General features: G+C 40.1%; 1 protein-coding gene across 1 annotated transcript in view; it reads right to left on the bottom strand.

Annotated features, from left to right (window-relative positions):
- Positions 1–19,054, bottom strand: part of FGF5 (fibroblast growth factor 5) — a 109,727-nt gene that overhangs the window by 49,082 nt on the left and 41,591 nt on the right. The window contains exon 2 of the mRNA XM_089675471.1: positions 5,621–5,724. Coding sequence (XP_089531597.1) covers positions 5,621–5,724 — 104 coding nt within the window. The remainder of the gene's footprint in view (positions 1–5,620; positions 5,725–19,054) is intronic.

Below are 19,054 nucleotides of genomic sequence, written 5' to 3'. Positions count from 1 at the left end.
GGCCTTCACAGCAAGGAGCACATGGCAGGGCGATGCATGTCAAACAGCAAAAGAAAAAAATTCCCAGCTCAGCTTGCCAACCAGCTTGCAAACAAACCGAATTAACCCGTCTAACAGTATGCATTAAAAACAGGGGTTTAGTTAGCACACATTTGCAAATAGATGCGTAAGCTACAGAGCCTCGTCATGGCACCTGATATTCTGTAGTTCCTAACTCTACAAATTGTGAGAGCCCCCATAGTAGAGGCCAGGGGCAGACTGACCATTTGGAAACTCGGACACTGCCCGAGGGCCCGGGGTCAGTAGGGGGCCCCATGAGATGCCCCTGGTATCTTTTTCATAGGCTTTTTTGAGTTTGGGCAAGGACACAGGGGCCCCATGATCCCCTATTGAGGGCCCGGGTCAGTAGGGGGCCCTGTGAGATGCCCCTGGTACCTTTTTCATAAGCTTTTTTGAGTTTGGGCAAGGACACAGGGGCCCCATGATCCCCTATTGCCCGGGGGCCCCATGAGTTGTCAGTCCGCCCCTGGTAGAGGCACATGTATTTAATGGATAGACCAAGCACAGATGGACCTAAGGGAGCCCACCCCTCCTTAAAGGTATAAGAGCACATTGGACACCCAGCATGTAGCACAATGGCAGCTAAGGTGTCCAGAGCACCCCCTCACCAATAATTCAGCAATACTACTATGGGGGCTCTCAAAATTTGTACATATAGGAACTACAGAATATCAGGTTGCCGTGATGAGGCTCTGTAGCTTATGCACGTATTTGCAAATGTGTGTAAACTAAACCCTTGTTTTTAACGCATACTGTTAGACAGGTTAATTCAGTTTGTTTGCAAGCTGGTTGGCAAGCTGAGCTGGGAATTTGTTTCTTTTGTTGTTTGACATACACTGCAGACAGGGCTGTGTCGGAGGCAGATGTTACCTGAGGCATCTATTTTTGATGTCCTTCGTAGCAAAGATCGGTAGTGCTGCCTCTGTGCACTGTCTACATTGAGATCACTTAAAAGCATAACAGATAAGTATTACGTATAAATAAAATCAAGAAAAAGAGCAGAGAGCACAACTGACAGTAAGGTATGCCAAATGCAAGAATCAGATAGAGCTAGGGGTATACTCACATGAGATTGTACAGTATATGCAGTGGCCTGCAGACCTAGCAAGTACTGATTCTGACAATTCTGGACTGTTTACAACTCTGATCCTGCCACCAGCCAGGATTGGAGTATCACACTGAACTTGTGGCCAACCCAGAAGCTGCCACATATACCATTTAATGCAACTGTACCTGCATCACTCTCGGATTCTTCCATTCAACGTAGATTACTATTTACTATTGCACTCTCTGCTCTTTTATTGCTTCTATTGCTCATTGCAATACAAACAAATCTGATTTTTTTGTGAGGTGAGCAAAACCTTGGACAGAGGGGTGGCGTTGAAAGTGATATACTTGGATTTTGCAAAAGCATTTAACACAGTTCCCCCCACATGGCTAATGTGTAAGATAAAGTCTACGGGCTTGGAAAAATCTGTATGTAAATGGATAGAAAACTGGCTACAAGATCATATTCAGAGAGTAGTGGATAATGATTCATACTCTGAATGGTCTAGGGTTGTCAGTGGTGCACCCCAAGGTTCAGTGTTGGGAACCTTACTTTTTAATATATTTATAAACGATATAAGGTCTGGGATTAAAAATACCATTTCAGTCTTTGCAGATGACACCAAGCTGTGCAGTGGAATAATGTACTTACAGGATGTCTTCAACTTACAAGCCGACCTCAATGCACTGTTTAATTGGGCAACTATTGTATGTGGCAAATGAGGTTTAATGGTGACAAATGTAAGGTTATGGGTTATGCACTTGGGGGCTAAGAATAGGCATGCATCATATATACTGGGTGTGGGGGGGGGGGGGGTACAACTGGGGGAATCAATGTTGGAGAAGGATTTGCATCTCTTGTATTAAAAGAGGTATAGACTCCAGAGAGAGAGATATCATTTTACTCCTGTAGAAATCATTAGTAAGACCTCTTTGAAAAAATGTGACTGAGTGGATGACACCCATGTGAAAGGAGTTTAAGAGTTTTACTGAATGAAGCTGTAGTCAGATCTGGGACAACAATCATTTGTCCCATATTTGATTTTTATAAAAACAACTATGAGAATACTGTTCTTTTTCCTTGCAATTCAGCTTTAAGGTTAAGATTTATGTTTAGGGTGTTAAATAATTTGCTTAATTTAATATTTAGAGATTTATTTTAAGTGTTAGAGTTAAGAGTAGGGAAAGGTTAAATGTTATGTGTTAGTTTTAGATTAAGTGTTAAAGTTTAATCTTCAGGGTTTGGTTAAAAGGTAAGTTTAAAAAACAGGAGTAGATTAGGTGTAAAGCTGGTGTTTAATCTGCTTATATTTTGCGCTACCCAGCCCAAATGTGATGTTGAGCCTCCAGTATGGAAAGAACTGAAATCCACTAAATCAGGGGTTAAAATTTTGAGTCCAGACTTACTAGACGGTGACAAAACTTACTCTCCACCAGTTGCCCCACCCAACCTTGCCCCGCCCCGCCCCCAACCCCACCCCATCCCGCCCCCAACCCTGCCCCCAACCACGCCCCCTTAAAGCTTATGAAATTAAATTTTTCTTTAGAATAAAGAGTCCAAAATCTAAAACTGTACACAGTAATGTATATCCCAGCTCCCCTGTACTCCATTATAGTGATATGGCATGTATACAGTACTTACTCCTAGTCCCTCCGAGTCCCCCGTGGCCATGGAGAGGGTGTCTCCTCTGAGCGGAGGAGAGCGGACCTCTCCTGTACCTGTCCCCTCAGCAGCGGTGCTGCAGAAGCCGGAAACCGGAAGTTGTAAACCGGAACTCGGCTTCACAAAGAGGCTTGGAGTGCAGGTGCAGTCGCTCCATGCTTCATCTGTGCTCGCTGCTCGCCACCGAGGAATTTCTCCTTGCATTTGGCGAGCGGGCAAGCGGCTTTTTCAAGCCCTGCACTAAATGAATGGGACAAGTCAGGGACTATAAGGCTACATAGGAAAGAACTAGATGATGCTGCACATCCTCCAGCCAGGAAATGAGGTGGAACCCATCTGACATGTGGCAGCTTCCAATGCATACTGTGAAATCATAGTAAACAATTTCAGTATAGGAGAGACGCCTGTACAACTGCGCAAAACTGAATGTATTTCTGGTATTCATCTTTAAGTGCCAGAGTTGGGTTTTGAGTAAAATACATTTATGGAAATAGATTCACTTGTTTTTGGTACTGACCAACTAGTGACCATCTCTGATTTGACTACAATTAACAGAATTTACAGTATATTGCTAACTAAACAGTATGTTACAGCACAGAACATATCTTTCCTGTTCTTTGTACTGCCTTACTGAATAAACCAAAAGGTGGCAAGCACGTTTATACTTCTAATACTGACATTTTTTTTAACAATTCTCAATATTGCTTGGAAATATTACACAGGGTATGGCAAACAAATGACTGCCTCTTTTCATCAAAGCTGAGACTGAAATCAAACAGTTGAGTTAATATGCTTCGGCTGTATGTACAGAGGAATCTATAAGAGATAAAAGTCTATAGGTATGTCATCTGAAATCCATAAACCAATAAAGTTAGAGAAAAATAAGGAAAAATTGTACGCTTTGTCTTTACATAACAAGCCTTGTCATTCAAAATGCGTACGATGAAATTAGGATTTCCTCAAATACTAATACACTTCCCTATCTAAATATCTACTTTTTAAGCTATCTGACTGCTTTATTAAAAAAATAGAGCTTAAATGGCTTTAAGGTATTTTAAAAATGTGTTGTCCTAGCCTTTCCCAGGTATCCATGTTTCCACAGTTGCTCTAAAATCCTTCAAATGCAACCTTGCATTGATGTGTGTATTGAAGGTGTTTCTCCATGTAAAAGACAGCAACTGAAGTTCTGTCATAAGGTTTTTCCAGCAGCTGATTTAGTCACGTCTAAGATAAATTATACCCTTGTATTAACTTTGATATTAGGGCTTATGATCCTTCATACCCTTTGACGACTCCTTCATCCCCTCACATGCACTTTCACTGTTCTAAAATTTGGGGTATTAGTCAAAAATATTTATCAATCCAAATAAAGATATGACAATGCAAATAGGTCTAGTGTGGTCATTTTAACTTCCTACGCGTTGTCACATGACCAACTGCAACATAGTCACGAATACTGTGTAACATTTTGAATTGGAGAAATAAAGCTGGACGTACATTGATTGAAATTCTGCTGGTTCAGAATTTCGATCAGTGTGTGGCCATTTTGATCAACAGAAATTGATCACTTGATTGACTTTTGTCAAAGGAATATGCTTGAAAATGTTTATTGCTTTGATGCCGCTGATCATTGTATTCTAACCATTGCAGGTCCTGCTGACCAAATGCAAAGTTCTAGCAAGGATGGAGCAATTGGTTATATTTTCTTTATTCTGTCCGCTGGCTGAATGAAGGAAAAAAAAAACTTGTAGGCCAGCTTAAGGAGAACTGCTGTACTGTAGTATTTCTTTTAATGTGACAGAGGAAAGACAACAACTCTTGTGGAGGTGGCTGGCCAATGTGGCCAATCTTTGGGCCATGGGTTGCTTTACAGTAATTTCAGCTAATTAATTAAACTTGAGCTGAAAAAAGTGTGCACTACCCTGGAACTTTTTCAGGCCCATAATGCAGATGAAGGTTGCTTAGGTCAGACAGGAAGGAATACACATTAGGGCCATTTTCATTGAAATAATTAATTTTAAGTACAATAAAATCTCACTCATATTATACTTGGATCAAAATTTATGCAGGTTTTGTGCTGCCCTAGGCAACACTAAAATCTGTATATAGTATAATGTAGTGATTCTGATTTCATTTATCTCCTCTCTGTACCCCCAGAGCTGACACTCTATATATCTGTATACAGTATAATGTAGTGATATTGGCTTCATGCCTTTCCTCCTCCCCGTTATATAACCTGTCAGTGGTGCTAATGCTGCTCCGCTCCTTCTCCTCTCCCCATCAGGCAGTGCTGTCAGTCGGCGGTGCAGAGCAGTCAGTATTGTGCTGGCTGGGTCCCGGGATGGAGAACCCAGTTTGGGCTGTGCCCAACCTGTGGGAACTGACCAGCATTGCGCAGAACCAGCAGAGCCTCATCCACATCCAGCAGCAGCAGATGGATCTTCAGTCTCCTGCCGGCTGCCATGCATGTCCCTTCTTCCAAGGGGCATTGACACCCCCTTGAAAATTCATGCCCAAGGCAAATGCCTTGTTTGCCTTGCAGTAAACACACCTCTGAATTTATGCCCTCAATAAATCCCAACTGTACTGTACCTGGTAAGTTCTTTTTACCTGGAAATTAAAACTTGAACATGCATTTAAACAGTACATAAAAAAGCAAAAATACTAAACAAAATCTAGCAAATATTCCACATCATTTTTTGCACATTTCAACTTTTCATGGTGATAAAAAGGAGGATGTTATCATACCTTCTTGAACTAATATTTAAAAAGTTATTCAACAGTGTAATTAAAAAGACAAATGTGTGATATAATGAAAGCAATATTTACATAGAGTATATCGTTACTTACAGTTGCATGTAGTTTTCCCTTTTTAGACATGGCTAGAAATGAGTTGCTGAAAACTCCTCTTATTCCCACAATCCCCTGAGACACAGCAAATATTTCCAAAATACCTAGAATGACAGAAATCCCAAAATAAAGCACTGCTCCTGGGCTTTGGGAAGAGAGAGAAAGAAAAGAATAACAGCTCTCATTTTCTGAGGTTGTGTGCATCTATCTTTCAAGAAGCCTGTGTAAATCCATCACTCTTTTTATTAGCGTTCACTTGAAACTAAAGACTGTTCAGATGTCTGGGGATCTGGCTGAGAGTTTTCCCTGAGACATCACTGACTAGCTACTAAGCCACTGCCATTTGTTAGCATGACAAACAATAACGATTGTGTGGTGGAGCTCCTAGAATTTGGACAATAAATAAGTCTTTCCCTTTTGGACTAACCTTGGCTCTGAAAATTGTTGTAATCGATTGAAAACTGTCTGTAATTGATCTATGTATATACAATGATTGATTGTTATTGCTAATGCAACATGTTGGCAGGAAATAGAGACTAATCACTCATTGCTTTAATATTATGGAAATGTATAATGATAGCCCGTAATCATCAATTGTGTCACATAAAGCAGTTAATTCTGCAACCAGTAATGTGATTATTGGAATCATGTACAGTGAACCAGGTCTTGCTGCTTGCCATGAAACATAAAATACTGATAAACATGTACATCTCAAGAACAAATTCAGACCTGTAATATTGTGTGCTAAAACATTGATCTATGCCAGGGATCTCCAAACTGCAGCCCTTGGGATGTGGCCCTTTGCTTGCTGTTATCTGGCCTTTGGGGCACTATTCCTCCCAAGGGTGAGGCACTATTCCTCCCACTGACAACAGAGACAGGGGCGAACTGACCATTTGGAAACTCGGGCACTGCCCGAGGGCCTGGGGGCAGTAGGGGGCCCCATGAGATGCCCCTGGTACCTTTTTCATAGGCTTTTTTGAGTTTGGGCAAAGACACAGAGGCCCCATGATCCCCTATTGGCCGGGGGCCCCATGAGTTGCCATCCCGCCCCTGAACAGAGATGGGGAAATAAGTCTCCCACTGACACCAATTATATATTTTTTTTTACTTCCACTTACCACCTAGCTTATGGCATTGTTCACACCAATACCAGGGCATTTTCTACTGCCACTGGCCACAGTGAAGCCCCTGTAAAGTTTGAAGGGCAGTAAACTGGCCCTTTGCTTTGAAAGTTTGGAGACCCCTGATCTATGCCAATGATTTCTGATTGATTTAATATTTTTCAAGCCTTGTTCTCCCTATACAAAATGCTTGCTGTTATCTGGCCTTTGGGGAACTATTACTCCCAAGGATGAGGCACAAATCCTCCCACTGACAACAGAGATGGGGAAATAAGTCTCCCACTGACACCAATGATGTCATTTTTTTTACTTCCACTTACCACCTAGCCTATGGCATTGTTTATTCCCACCAATACCAGGGCATTTTCTACTGCCACTGACCACAGTCCAGCCCCCGTAACATTTGAAAGGAAGTAAACTGGCCCTTTGGAGACCCCTGATCTATGCCAATGATTTTTGAATGATTTCATATTTTTCAAGCCTTGTTCTTCCTATACAAAATGTAGCTGCTATGTAACTCAGTATGAATTGCTAGTTATTTTTTGTAAATCTATTTCAAACTTTCTTATCTTGAGATACTGCCAATACCAGTATTTTCTGTTGCTGGCTGACAATGATAAGCCATTGTGCAATAAGCAGAAGCATTGCAAGCCTGCCAAGTACACTCCTTTAATTTATTTGCAGAATGTTCATCCTGATAAGTTGATATGGGAAGCACCCTTAATTTTTGCACTCATCTATTTTTCTCCAGTTTTTTTAAATAACATCCTGCTAAAGGTGTTTTTTGGTGTTTGGTTGCCTATCATGTCTATAAAATGGTTAGCCCAGTGACCAGCTGATGGAGCTCTTGGAGAAGGTTGGCAGTGCTTCTATGTATTGTGAGGCAATAGCATAACATCAAAAATCATCAAACAGTGCAAAGAAACAGCGCAAAAAAAAATATTATATGATAAATAATAAAATCATACAAAAAACTTATAATATATATAATATAAATCGAATAGTCCCACTCCAACAAAAATTTTGTTGGAGTGGGACTATTCAAAATATATTATATATATTATACTTTTTTTGCATGATTTTTTATTTATCATATAATATTTTTTCAAGTATTGATTTGCGCTGTTTGATGTTTTTTATTGTTATTTTATTAGTGTTTACACTAAGGAACAGCAGCATTTATTTGGGAATTATTTCACTATTTTTGGCTCTGGTGATTTTTTGTATATAATAGTATAACGTCAGTCTGCAACATGAAATGCTGTTATTGGCAGGATCTCCAAGTAACAAAATTTTACAATGATATAGTTTCAGACATACTGAAAAATACTGTAGAATTAGGGTTTACACACACTGTGGTTTTTCAAAGAAATAAAATATGTTAAACCTGAAAAGTTGATAGGGGAAGCATCTTTATTTAACACTGTACCCATTTAAAATTTTTATCATTTTTTGTGACAGATAGAGCTTTATTTTGGTGGTATTTAATCACCTCTGGGTTTTTTATTTTTTCTTAAACAAACCAAAAACCACTGAAAATTTTGAAAAAAAAACTTTTTTTCTTAGTTTTTGTTATAAAATTTGTAAATAAGTGATTTTTCTCCTTCACTGATGTGCACTAATGAGGCTGTAGTGATGGGCACTGATAGGTTGCACTGATGGGCACTGATAGGTGGCACTGATGGGCACTGATGAGGAGGCACTGGTAGGTGGCACTGATGGGCATTGGCAGGCATCACTGATGGGCACTGACAGGCAGCACTGATATATGGCAACGGATAGGCGGCAGTGATAGGCAGCACTGATAGGTGGCACTGACTGGCACTGATAGGCGGCACTGACTGGCACTGATAGGTGGCACTGATTGGCAGCACTGATAGGTGGCACTGATTGACATTGATATGTGGCACTGACTGGCACTGATGGGTGACACTGAAAGGCAGCTCAGATGGGCACTGATATGTGGCATTGATGTGCACTGGTAGGCACTAATATGTGGCATTGATGTGGCACTGATGGGCACTGGCAGGTGGCATGGATGAGCACTGAGAGCTATCACTGATGGACACTGACAGGTGGCACTGCTGGGGCTACACTGAACATCAGGGTACACTGATCATCAGTGCCCTGATGATCAGTGCACATGTCCCCTCTGAGGAATGCCGATTACCGACTCGCCTCTCCTCACGAGCTGTCAGCGTGACAGCTCGTGAGGAGAGAAATGCTGATAACCAGCATTTCCCTGTTTACATGTGATCAGCTGTGATTGGACACAGCTGATCACATGACCGAGCCAACATCTTCGGCTCTTTCCATGGATCGGTGATCCGCTGTGTCCGAGGGACACAGCGCACCGCGGATCGGCGTGCTGTGCGCTCCCGGAGCCGCGCATGCTCGTTGAGAATGGGAGGACGTCATATGACATCCTCCTAGAACGAGAGAACCACCTTGCATCCGTCATTGGACTATATGGCGGGCAGGAGGCGGTTAAAGTGTTATTAAATCCACAACAGTAAAATCAGTCTGTATATGCAGTAAATCATGCTTGCAATACTCACTGTAGAACCTAAGGGGTTAATCCTCTGCATTGTGTAAAAAGGCTGGCTGATCCTGACTTCTCTGCCCCTCCTCTTGTTCAAATGTCAATGCTGATAAGACAAGGTGAATCCGTAGCCCTTCTGCACATGCTCAGTTTAGTGTGTATTACTAGAAAGTTTTCTTTTTTGCTTTGGAGAGTGTGATCAGCACAGGGCCAATCAGCACTGTTTAGACAGAAGTCAGAGGTCTTGCATCCTCCTAGAGCAGAAATAAAACTCCTCCTACAAGCTTCAAACAGTGCTTAGCTGAAGTCACAAGACTGCTCTAACTGCTGATGAGAAAAGGCATAGGGATAAAACAGGCTACAAAATAAGTATACTTTGCCCCATTATGTGCCACATTAAACAATTAAACCGTTTTTTTTTTGGTTGGAAATACCAGAGCCACAGTTTTATGCACATTTACTCATTTAAAAACATAATAAAACATATGACATAATAGTAATAATAAAACATATGACAAATGAAAAGTGACTTATTAGAAGAATAAAATGTCAGTTACAGTTGAGATGTGAGTAGCAATTAGCAAGAATAAATGCCAGTCCTACCCATATGGAAGAAAAATATATTTGAAATATATTTTAAAAATAATCTTCCCAAATATATTGACATATACAGTATTTGAAATACTACAATTTTGGCCATTATAAGTATATTTCAAGATATATTTAATTATATATAATATATATATATATATATATATATATATATATATATATATATTGCATGTTGAAATGCGTTTTTATTACAAAATATATGAGAAATATTTTTAAAAATAAATTTCAAATATACTGTATGTCTTTAAAAATACAAATCTACATTTTTGGGATGCATTTACAAATCTATGTAAAAGTATATGTTAAAATTACTTTTTTATATGTTAAATTATTATGTTCAAAATATATTAAAAAATATATATTTTTTGAATATATTCTTTAGATTTATAAAAAAGTTATTTTAACATATATTTTTACATATATTTGTAAATGCATTCCAAAAATGTAGATTTGTATTTTTAAAGACATACAGTATATTTGAAATTTATTTTTAAAAATATCTTTCATATATTTTGTAATAAAAATGCATTTCAACATGCAGTATATATATATATATATATATTGAAATATATCTTGAAATATGTTGAATATGGCCAAAATTTTTATATTTCAAATATATGTCAATATATTTGGGAAGAATATTTTTAAAATATATTTCATTTCCATGTGGGTAACCATAAGGACAACCATCAGATTAACTATGTACCACAGAGGTCATATTCAAATGTAATTTGGTCACTGGCATTGTAAATCCCACCATATGCACATCAGACTTACCTGACATCAAGCCCCACCAAAGTCAGCATCAATTCAAGAACAGAACGCAGACCTAGGTCAAATATGTACAGTCCAATTTCACTCAGATGCATGCCATGAAGTCACAAAAGACTATCATTATTGCCTCCTAATTCTTTAATACGAACAGCATGACCACTGATATTGTAAAAACCCAGGAATTCACTTTCCTCCTGCTGCGTTCTGACATTGAGTCAGGGATACAATTTGCTCCAACTGTATGAAGGGCAATTTTAGACCACGCTGAAGAAACATTATTGAGGAGGACACAGCAACAAGTCAAGTCAATTTTTATACTGTTAATTGAATGAACGACAAAGTCTCATCCCAAGTCATTACTGCTGGCATAAATAGCACGTAAATGGTTTCTGAAACATAGCTGCATAACTGGAAACATTCCCTCAATATTTTGATAAAAGTTGATTAGTTGATTGAAGTTAGAACGAGAGACATGACTTTGATGAAAGCAATAGGCAAGGTCTTACATACCAAGAAAAAAATGAAGATTCTTATCAACCCAGACAACAAAGCCATCAGTGAATTCCATACCTACAGCAGCAACAGAAGTGCCAAAACAGAATGAATGCATTGAGAAATCAGCAAGGAGGTAGACGTAGTTTGGCCAGGTACAGTATGTGCGAGAAACTGGAAGTGACTAAAGTATACCAAATTAGCATGATCCGAGAAATTGGGTGAGGAAGGGCCAAGGGATGAGTACTCTTGAGCCAGCTGGGCTGGTCTTATACTGCCTCCACTTTCATGTAATACAACCATTTTACCTATACCCTGTTGGTTTATTTTCAAAGAGGGAATTCAAATATAGATGCTAGAGGCTGAAAAAAACATCACATGCTCTTACGCCACCACATCAGGTTCTAGAAAACAGCTGGCTAACACGAAAAGTCCAGTAAGTCCAGAAATAAAAGTAAGTGTGAAAGAGGACCTTGTTATGGAGAGTGTAATGGTGCTGATGAATTAGGGGTGAAATTGCATATGGGTGTACTGTGAAGTTAGTTATTGGAGTTTTTTAAGGGCTCCCAAGTGTTAATGAGGAAGTAGAGCTTCAGCTTTTAAACAGACAGAAAGGGTTGCATGGGCTGGGACAGTGGTTATGATGGGTGATTTTTAACTACCTCGAAATTGACTTATGTATTGGCACTGATATAGCAGTAAAAGGGTGGAAACTTATGACACCACAATTTTATGGCACATTTTATGGATTCTCCCACTAGAAATGATGCTCTGCTGGACCTGTTAATCTCAAACAATGTGGAGCTTATTACAATTCTTCGTATAAAAGTAAATCTGGGTAGCAGTAACCATAACACATAACCATAACATGATTTCATTTAAGTTGTAAACAACAAGCACATACTGGAAAGATAAAAACACTTTATTTTAAGTGAGCAAAATTTCCAATGCTGTAGGCTGCTCTCCAAGACTTAGACTGGGAGGGAGTATTGTCATCAAAGAACACAGAACAGAAATTGGAATGATTCAGATCAACTGAATACAAATGTATTTCCATGGGGAATATGTTTAACCGCTTCCCGGCCGTCTTATAGCAGAAATACTACTACAGGGTGGCACGGGTGCGCAAAATCACGTATACATATGTAATTTTGCATTTCAGGGTTGGGGGCACATGCGAGCCACGTACATGCCCTACCTGCACCGTTTGCGGCCGCTTCTGTCAATCACCGGGTCCCGGCCGGTGATTACCCGCTGGCAACCGGTGACTACCCACGATCACGGACAGGGAGGAGGGTTGCTTGTTTACTAACAGTCCTCCTCCCTGTTGGCTTGGGCACACTGCTCTGGATGGATGTGCACAGCCATCCAGAGCAGTGTGCTTACAGTGAAGCACACACCCCCAGCCCCCTAGAAAACACCGGCATGCAGTTAACCCTTTGATCACCCCTCATGTTAACCCCTTCCTGCCCAGTGCCATTAGTACAGCGTCAGTGGTTTTTTTAGCACTGATCACTGTATTGATGTCACTGGGGATGTCAGTGACAACAAGTCAGTTCTCCCCAGTGTCAGAATGCCCTCTGCTGTCCCGCTATAAGTTGCTGTATACCGCCATTTGTAAAAGCTATAACTTTCACATAAACCAATTCATTTACACGTATTGGGATTTTTAGCAAAGACATGTTGCAGAATACATTTTGGCCTAAATATATGACAAAATTTGATTTTTAAAAATTTTTTTACTGGACATGTGTAACCGCTTCCACGCGGCCCTATAGCAGAAATACTGCTACAGGGCGGCACGGGTGTGCAAAATAATGTATATACCGTATACGTGATTCTCATTCCCACGGTTTTTGCACCCCTCCCAGATAGCGTCAGATTGCCAGTGAGTACACCAGTAATCACATTTAACCCCTTGATTGCCAGGAACACACTCACATACACAATAAACCTCCATTGCTAGTGTCTGAACAGATCAATATCTTTGATCAGATCGGCACTATACCAGCGTTCACAATAGCAGAGTGTCCCCAAAAATGCAGTGTTAGTGGGATCAGTCCTGGTACCTGCCAGAACCTGCGTTTAGCCCCTACCCTTACCACCCTTCTCCCCCAGCAAGTGCAGTGTCAGTAGGTCACTGTCATTTAATACATTGCACACAAATCTGCAATGTTCGCAGAATCAGGCCTGATCTCTGTTAGCACTTGCCGGTAAATTTTTTTGTAGCGGTTCAAGCAGTCCCTGACAGCCAGGTGCTCTTTTTCCCATGAGTCACACTAGGTACCTATAAATTTAGTGGCCAAAATGTCAATGGAAAGGTACTCTAGTGAAGAGGCCTACAGGATTCTGAGCATGTCAGATGATAGCGAAGGGGAAGACTCACTAACACAATCAGCCTCAAAATACAAACCTGTAGACAGCAACGGCACCCTGACAGATAGCTCAGATGATGGGGAAGAGATCCCTGCTAAGGCGTACCCAACCACATTCCCAGGTTGCTGAGATGTTACAATTGCACGATGACTCTCATATGTAACAGAGTGCCAGTACTAATGTCGCTCTACCTTTTGGTGAACTGTCAAGCACCTGCGGCCTAGTACATCCTGGTCTTTCACATACCAACACTGCAGTACAAGCTGGTGTGGTGGTGAGAAGTGTCCCGCAGCCACCAAGAATTCACACACAATATATATTGTAACAGAGCTAGACATTGTAACAGAGAACTTATGGAACAAATGAAACACTTTACAATACAAGACTTTAGGACTTTACGGGACCTTATGTTATTGCTTGATGAGAATGATTCAATTAATGAGACTGAGAATGTGAACAACTCTGTTGAATTAACTGACCATGTAACTCTTCCTACACATTTTGAACCCAAATCTCAAAACTTTCCTGAACTAACTACCAACCCACGGGTGTGGACATTTTTGGTTGTGAGTTTTAGTGAGGTTAAATGTTTGACTATAGAGACAAAGGATACTAACATCACGTTTGCACATAGACAAGCTTTAAATCAATTAAAAAGTAGAACTAATTAAATTATTAAACCATCCGATAAGAGTGGTAATATTGTTGTTATGTCACAAGTTGAATATGAGCAGATGTGCCTCAAAATCTTTAATAACCCTCAATGGTATAAACAAATTCCAGCAACTAAAACTCATCAATATTGTATTGAATTCAAAGACCTCATTATTAGAGCATATCTTGATGCCCTAATTGACAAAGACACATACGATTTTTTGAATACTCAATTTCCTAGAGAAGCTACGTTCTATTCCTTGCCCAAGATCCATAAAAATATATGTACCCCACTGGGAAGACCCACTGTATTGGGTATTGGTTATCAAACTGAGAATGCAAGTAGGTTTGTTGACTTCTTTCTTACGTCACGTTACATGACTTCTATCGTATGTCAAAAATACTTTAGAGATAATCAAACACATTGATGGCCTATCTGTACCCCCTAATGCTCTTCTTGTGACCACTGAAGTGGAGGCTCTTTACTCTAGCATATTGCATGATCAGGGGGTAGCAGTGGTGCAATCTTTTTTGTTGGAGCAAGATCAGACGCAATGGAAGTTTTGTGATTTTGTTTTGGACCTATTATATTATATTTTGACACATAATTGGTTTACTTTTATGGGTTCCCACTACCTTCAGGTGCAGGGCGTAGCCATGGGCACATGTTGTGCTCCGTCGTACGCCAATCTGTACCTGGGGGGTGGGAGCGTCACATTTTCTCAGATGACACCTTTGCCAAATATCTGAACAATGCCCTATGCTGATTCAGGTATATTGACAATATGTTTGTCATTTGGACCAGTACCTCTGATAGGTTGGAGGAATTTATGCAGCTACTTAATTTAATTTGACATTTACAATGAACTGGCATATGAAGACCACTGCCTTCCTTCATTTACAAATTCACCTAGAAGACTTCAAAGATCAAGCTATTCTTCACGAGGTTATAGTAGGACTCTTCTACGTAAAGCCTACAATAAAGCATTGGCTAAGGATAGGACATCATTATTATACTCTACATCTAAACCTAAGGCCGAACACCAAACAGTAAGATTTATAACACAGTATTCTGCACAACATCAACTACGTAATATGTTACAAAGTCATTGGCATCTCTTGCAGGAGGATGCCATAGTAAATAAATATATTAAAGATTATCCTGAGTTGGTGTTTCGTAAAGCAGTCTCTACCAAGAACCAACGTTTCCACACTTCCTAATGGCATTTTTGCCTACTATAAATGTACATACTGCCCTTGGGTGCAGACTGGCCAACAATTCACCATACCCAATGGAGAGATTTTGACCCCCCAATTCCATGCCAATTGTACAACTAGGGGAGTAATATACCTTATGACATGTACTTGTGGAGCTTATTATGTGGGTAAAACCATACATCAGTTTAGCCAAAGAATACATGACCACATTTATTATTCATCTAATGCCAAAATACTCAGCCCTATTAGTCGCCATCTGGGACTATATCACAAATTTGATACTACACATGCTAGATTTATTGTATTGGAGGTAGTTATGAGAGACCCACATGGAGGCAATTGGGATAAAAATATTCTCTGTAGAGAAACCATGTGGATTGAAAGTTGAAACGCAGTAAATCCACCAGGCCTTAATGGAATTCTATCATACAAATCCTTTCTATGATTTAAGGGTAAAGATCCACAAATATTATATATGATCAGTTCGGGATCATGTGGTTTCTTGACATGGGATTGACCTTTATGGATTATTTTCACTTTCAGTGAACAGTATCAATATACAGTTACCTTGTTCACTATGTATATGGGCCTTTTATATATTATCATAGATTTTTTTAAATGATCTATGTGTATAATAATTGATACAGGTCCTGTTTATATCAAGCATTGTAACTACTATGACCAATTATTTATAACTATGAAACATAGTTTCCATTTTGGGATTCCTTGTCAATGGCCCCTTTCTTTATGGTTATGCTTTTTTCTGGGGGGTGGTCCTGGATTGGGTAGCATCTGTTCGATGTGTTTTGTTGTGAATGTGTCACTGGTGGATCCAGTTGCTTTGCAACATCTATGGATTACTTTGTGGCTGTTTTTTCATATTTATATATGGAATTGTTTCTTGAGTCTTATATTTTTGCTAATGTCTTGTACAAATTTTATATTGGTATTGTTTTGGTTTTGGACCCCTTTTTGTGGCCGGTGTACCTTCTGGCCCCCTTGGCGGTGGCCCCCCTGGTTGGTTGGTTGGGTGTATGGTCGGTAGGCCGCGGTTGATCTGCGGACTGACCATCCCGCCCCTCTGTGGCCCCTCTTGGGCTCTCGGGGGATGGCGGTTATGTTTGGGCTTGGTCACCTGTGACATGGGCGTGGGGATTGTTGGGCCCTTTGGACCCTCCCCCCTTGTCTGTGCACACGCGGGTGTTCCCACATTGGCGTTGTGGCATCATGTTCAGTAGTTCTCCTGCATGGTGCTCTGTGTGTGCACGGGGGCCTCGCTGGGATGATGTCACACACCAGCCGGCGTTGGCATGCCCGGTCGGGGCATATTAAAGCGGCATGAGTCAGCAGACAAACTCTCTGGGACTCCTGGAACACCGATGAGAGTAACCTGTGGCTTCTCTAGACTATGGGTTTTCTCTTGGGCTACAGGTATATTGAACTCTTTTACAGTTGCAATGATGATAATTATATTATATTTGGGGGGTAAGAGTTGACAGGGGAGTCTTAAAAATAAGGGTATTCTCTGTTTTTCAGGCCAATTGATCCCCATGCCCTATAGTGGAGTTAATCTATTTTGGAGTAGTTGAGGGCTTTTTGGCTTTTGACTTTACAGCGAGTGGTTGTCCACATGTGCCCCTCAGGTCTATACAGTGGACATGTCACTTCATTTATAGAGGTAACTCTTTTTTGAGTATTTTGGTTTGTTATGTAATACTAGATGGGTTGCCTATTTTAAGACACCACTAACTTATATTCCATAATGTGGTCTTTTTTAGGCCCATTCTGTTTTACAATACTAATCCTTGCTAGCTGGATTATTATGTTGACGCTGTTGGCCATCATCCTGCACCTCTGATTTTTTGTCTTTCATCTGCTGAATGCCTGTGAGTTCCATGGAGTTCTCTGTCAGCCCACTGCCTAACTGATGCACCCCCACACCTGACAGTGGGGTTTTTTAGTTTTTAGTCAACTGGGGGGACCTGGTTTGCTGCATTGAGGAGTTCCTCACCATGCAATACGCACTGTTTAACTATGTAAGTGCCTGATAGGTGGTACTTATGCTGTATTTCCTGTTTAATTTTACAATGATTACTATTAAAGTTTGTTAATTGTTTAGATGGCTTGCTAGCCCCTGAATAAGTGACTCCAGTATCGAAACGTTGGGCATTTTCCACACATATTCCCCACCCTCTGAAAGAAGTAAACTGTCTCTAGCATCTCCACCTAACTTCCTTTGGAATTAGCCTGTAATTTTGGTTGGTGGGGGAAACATGCTGTGTTTCAATTGTGCAATGCAATTTTAAATACATTCAAGATATGTTTTAGATGTAATATGTTAATAATGCAACATTGTTTTTATTCTTTGAGTACTGAGTTTATGTGCCTAAAAAGTCCATTATTTTTTTTTTTGCCTTAAATATCTTCAATTGGGACGTGGCACTATGACATTTTCCTGTGTGTGACCCCCTACCAAAAGGCCTTGTTCATGCAGGAACTATCATTGTGTACCCTGCAAGGGCCATGTTTACCCTGATGGGGAAGAACCAAAAAATGTGGCATTGATGTAACCAGAGGGGATAAAGAAGACAGATAATAATAACTTTAATAACTTAAACCACACTGACGTTATCTGTCCAAAAATAACACACACCTGTTCCTCAGACTTTCACATTTTGCATTCAAAGTGATGATAGAAAAAAGCCCAAGTTATGCAATAGATCAGTCTGCGCCTATGAAGTCAGTCATGTGTCTGTACACTCTTACCATGAGAGAAGGCACCCAAGCCATAGCATCCGTTGGCATCCGTATAAAATTCCAAACCCGAATTGGGCACTTTCTCCAACTGGCAGCATGATTGGCCATTGTAATCAGTCAAGAAAGATAGCCAAACTGCTAAATCAGTCTTTAGTGGTTTAGTAACTCAAATAGTGTGGTTACCTAATGTCTTTACTGGACCAAGACTCAAAAGGCTGTGCCCATAGGAACTACCCTGCATACAAAATCAAGGTGACCCAATAAATATTGTATTTGGATAAGTTTAAATGTTTTTCCAGCTGTACTAGTGAAAATAATCATTCTAATTTGTCTTGCAGCAAATGAAAAATCATGTTTATCTTTATGCCAAAAAAGGACAAAACTTGAGTAGGGTCCTCAGTTTTAGCAGCTGGCAATGGAGTTTGAAACTCCATACAAATGTTTTGAAAAATTCGCAGAAGGTTCTGACAGAGAACAGTATCTTAATGGCCTTCATTGGGATCATCATTGGGAATCATTGGGAAGCAACAATGAGTCTGATTCTGCCATCTCTCTTACCACCCACTCCAGATACTACGGAACAAGCAATAATAAAAAATAAAACAGCCCATAGGGAGGCAGATATCAATGAAAAAATCAACAAGCAGGTGAAAACACTGTGGGTGAACCAGGAAAAGGCAGCAGGCTGACTTAATATTATCCTTGTCAAGTAGCGCATTTACCCAAGATGCCCAAACAAGTAATAAAACCTTGTCAAAGGATGTGTATTGAACCCTCAATTCTTATTCGTCTATACCATCATTATTGGATATTTTGGTTGGTATGGAAAAGTTGAGTATTTATCAATATTTGCCAGATACCTTTTTTTGGGGACAATGCCCAGTG

This window comes from Staurois parvus, unplaced genomic scaffold (genome assembly GCF_062004578.1).
Source record: "Staurois parvus isolate SC_StPar_1 unplaced genomic scaffold, SC_StPar_1.0 ptg000013l, whole genome shotgun sequence".
Classification (NCBI taxonomy): domain Eukaryota; kingdom Metazoa; phylum Chordata; class Amphibia; order Anura; family Ranidae; genus Staurois; species Staurois parvus.
Note: the sequence above shows the minus strand (reverse complement) of the source record. Positions and strands in the feature narration are given on the sequence as shown.